At 35.8% G+C, this 2,593-nt stretch overlaps 1 protein-coding gene across 1 annotated transcript; it reads right to left on the bottom strand.

Moving 5' to 3' along the window:
- Positions 1 to 6: 6 nt before the first annotated feature.
- Positions 7 to 2,587, bottom strand: LOC105315509 (trichohyalin-like). Its single transcript, XM_020006455.1, is given in 4 exon segments — positions 7 to 782; positions 840 to 890; positions 938 to 1,051; positions 1,287 to 2,587. Coding segments are annotated over 4 exon segments (2,199 nt in total). The 5' UTR covers positions 2,551 to 2,587; the 3' UTR covers positions 7 to 12.
- Positions 2,588 to 2,593: the final 6 nt, after the last annotated feature.

Genomic DNA, 2,593 nt, shown 5'->3' with positions numbered 1-2,593 from the left:
GAAAGTGCTCGTTCATCTTCTGTTGGAGTAGTGTCCACTAATGTCCCATTTTTTGGAGGAAGATGAAGTAGGAGAAAGTGCTCGTTCATCTTCTGTTGGAGTAGTGTCCACTAATGTCCCATTTTTTGAGGAAGATGAAGTAGGAGAAAGTGCTGGTGGGTCAATTGAAGATGTTAGTGATTGCAGTCCATCATAAGATGGTCGGGATAATTTGAATAATTCAACAGGCAAAGAATTAGATGATGATAAATGAAGTGATAGTGCAGTGTGTAGTTTTTTCTTCCTTTCCTTCTTACTTTCCTTCTTGCTTTCCTTCCTGCTTGCTTTTTTGCATTTTTTTGATTTTTTCTTTAATGCGGCATACTTAGAAAATGTAGCAACACTAATACTACCATATCTATTGCCAATAAAAAATTCTCCACCATCTACTGTATCAAACTGGTAGGGTGGCTGATTGTTTGTTGAAGTAGCAAAACTAAGATAACTGCAGTGAGAAACTGTTTCAATGGAGACACAATGTTGTATCTCCAGTTTAACAGGTTTAAGAAATGGTTTGGTGATGTTTATAGCGTATACTGCACTAGCAAGCTCAGTATCTTCTGGGAATATAAAATCTCCTCCTACAAGAGCAGCAATGGTGACCTGTACAGTATCAGAGGGTAGCACTGCTCCTTGTGGTATTGTTATCCTTATACCATATTCCTCCCACTTGACTGACTGGATAGATCCACCATGAATAAGAAATGAATTCTTCTCAGCAATATGTACCCCTTTAAGTTCATCTATATGAAGTATAAGGGCATGTACAATAATTATAATCACATCAAAGTACATCATACCTACAGTTACACTTTTGACAACTTTGTCATCAAGTATATCACTGTTACAACCTACTATGATTATCACATTAATTATTACCAGCATCTCTAAACTATACCTTGAGTTAATTCATGCATTTGGTTCCCTAATTTGCTATCATCTTTTGAAGCTTTTTTTGTATCTTCTTGAAGCTTTCTATCTTCTGATGGTATCACAGAATTTTGTTCCACTTCTATATCATAGTAGTGATATAATTATTATTATATAGTATATCTCATGAACAACATATATGTCACATACTAATATGGGTTAATACACCCTCCACCTTAAATACTTTGAATCGACATCATCCGGCCTGCGGCCCTCAGGTAATAGCAATTCAAAGTATCCTCGGTGTTGAGTATTAACCCATGTATCATTGTGATGATATAATAATACACATATATTATATATATTGCATTATATACCTTCTGAAGAATGAAGCAACTTGACTTCCTGAACTTTATCTTGATCTACTCTTGTCTCTTGTTGAATGTTTGTATCTTTCAGATGCTCATATTGTTGTATTTGCTGCAGGTGTTCCTTCACTTTTTGGTCTCTTTCAATTAGTTCCTCGCTTTTATTTTGTAACAGCTGATTAAGCCTTTGAATCTCATTTACTCTATCTTCTAGCTCCTTCCTTATCTTTTGTAACTCATGATTATAATATTGCTTCATCTTTGCCTCCTCTCTCTCCTTTTCTTGTAACTGTTGATAATACATTTGTATCTTTTGCTCCTTTTCTGCAAGCTCCTTGCCTTTCTCCTGCAACTGCTGAAAATATTTATCTTTTAGCCTTTGTGCCTCCAGTAACTGATACTCTTTCTCTGCCTCCTTTTTCCCTTTCTCTCATAACTCTTGACGATATCTTTGTATTTCTTTCTCTTTTATTGCCTCCTTTTCTTGTAGTTCTTGATGATGTCCTTTCTCTTTCTTTGCCTCCTCTTTCAATTTTTCACAATATTTTTGTATTTCTTGCTCTTTTGCTGCCTTTTCTTGTAAATGCTGACAATATCTTCGTATTATTTGATCTTGCTGTACCTCCTTTCTTTCTTTTTCTTGCAATTGATAAATATATTTTTGTATTTGTTGCTCTTTTTCTCGTAACTGATAAGTATAGTATCTTTGCATTTCTTTACCTTTCAAAGAATTCTTTCTCTCACTTTCTTGTAGCTGCCAATAGTATCTTTGTTCCATCTCTGCCTTCTCTCTCTCTTTCTCTTGTAATAGATTGCAATAGCTTACTATTTCTTGCTCCTTCTCTTGTAACTGATTACGGTATTGTTGTATTTCTTGAGTTTTCAGTGTAATCAGTGCCTCATTTCTCACCTTCTCTTGTAACAACTGCTGATGATGCCTCTTTTCTTTCTCGGCTTCTTCTTTCTCCTTCTCCTGTAACTGGCTATGATATCTCTGCTTTCCCTCTGCCTCTTCTCTGTCCTTCTCCTGTAGCTCCCTATCCTTCTCTTGTAACTGGTTATGATATCTTCTTATTTCTTGATCTTTCTCTGCTTCTTCTCTTTCCTTCTGCTGCAACTGCTGACAAAAAACTTGTGCTTCTCTCTTTCTTTCTTGTAATTCTTTCTCCTTCTCTTCAATAGCTTGTATGGTCTTCTCAAACTCCTCCAACCATATTCTTCTTCCTGTCTGCAGTTGCTGCTGATACTTCTTCTTGTATTCTTCATTATTCATACCATTGGTATCTAATGTATCACCTACTGTCCACTCTCCTTTG

Source organism: Amphimedon queenslandica, unplaced genomic scaffold (assembly GCF_000090795.2).
Source record: "Amphimedon queenslandica unplaced genomic scaffold, v1.1 AMPQUscaffold_9861, whole genome shotgun sequence".
Taxonomy (NCBI): Eukaryota; Metazoa; Porifera; class Demospongiae; order Haplosclerida; family Niphatidae; genus Amphimedon; species Amphimedon queenslandica.
Note: the sequence above shows the minus strand (reverse complement) of the source record. Positions and strands in the feature narration are given on the sequence as shown.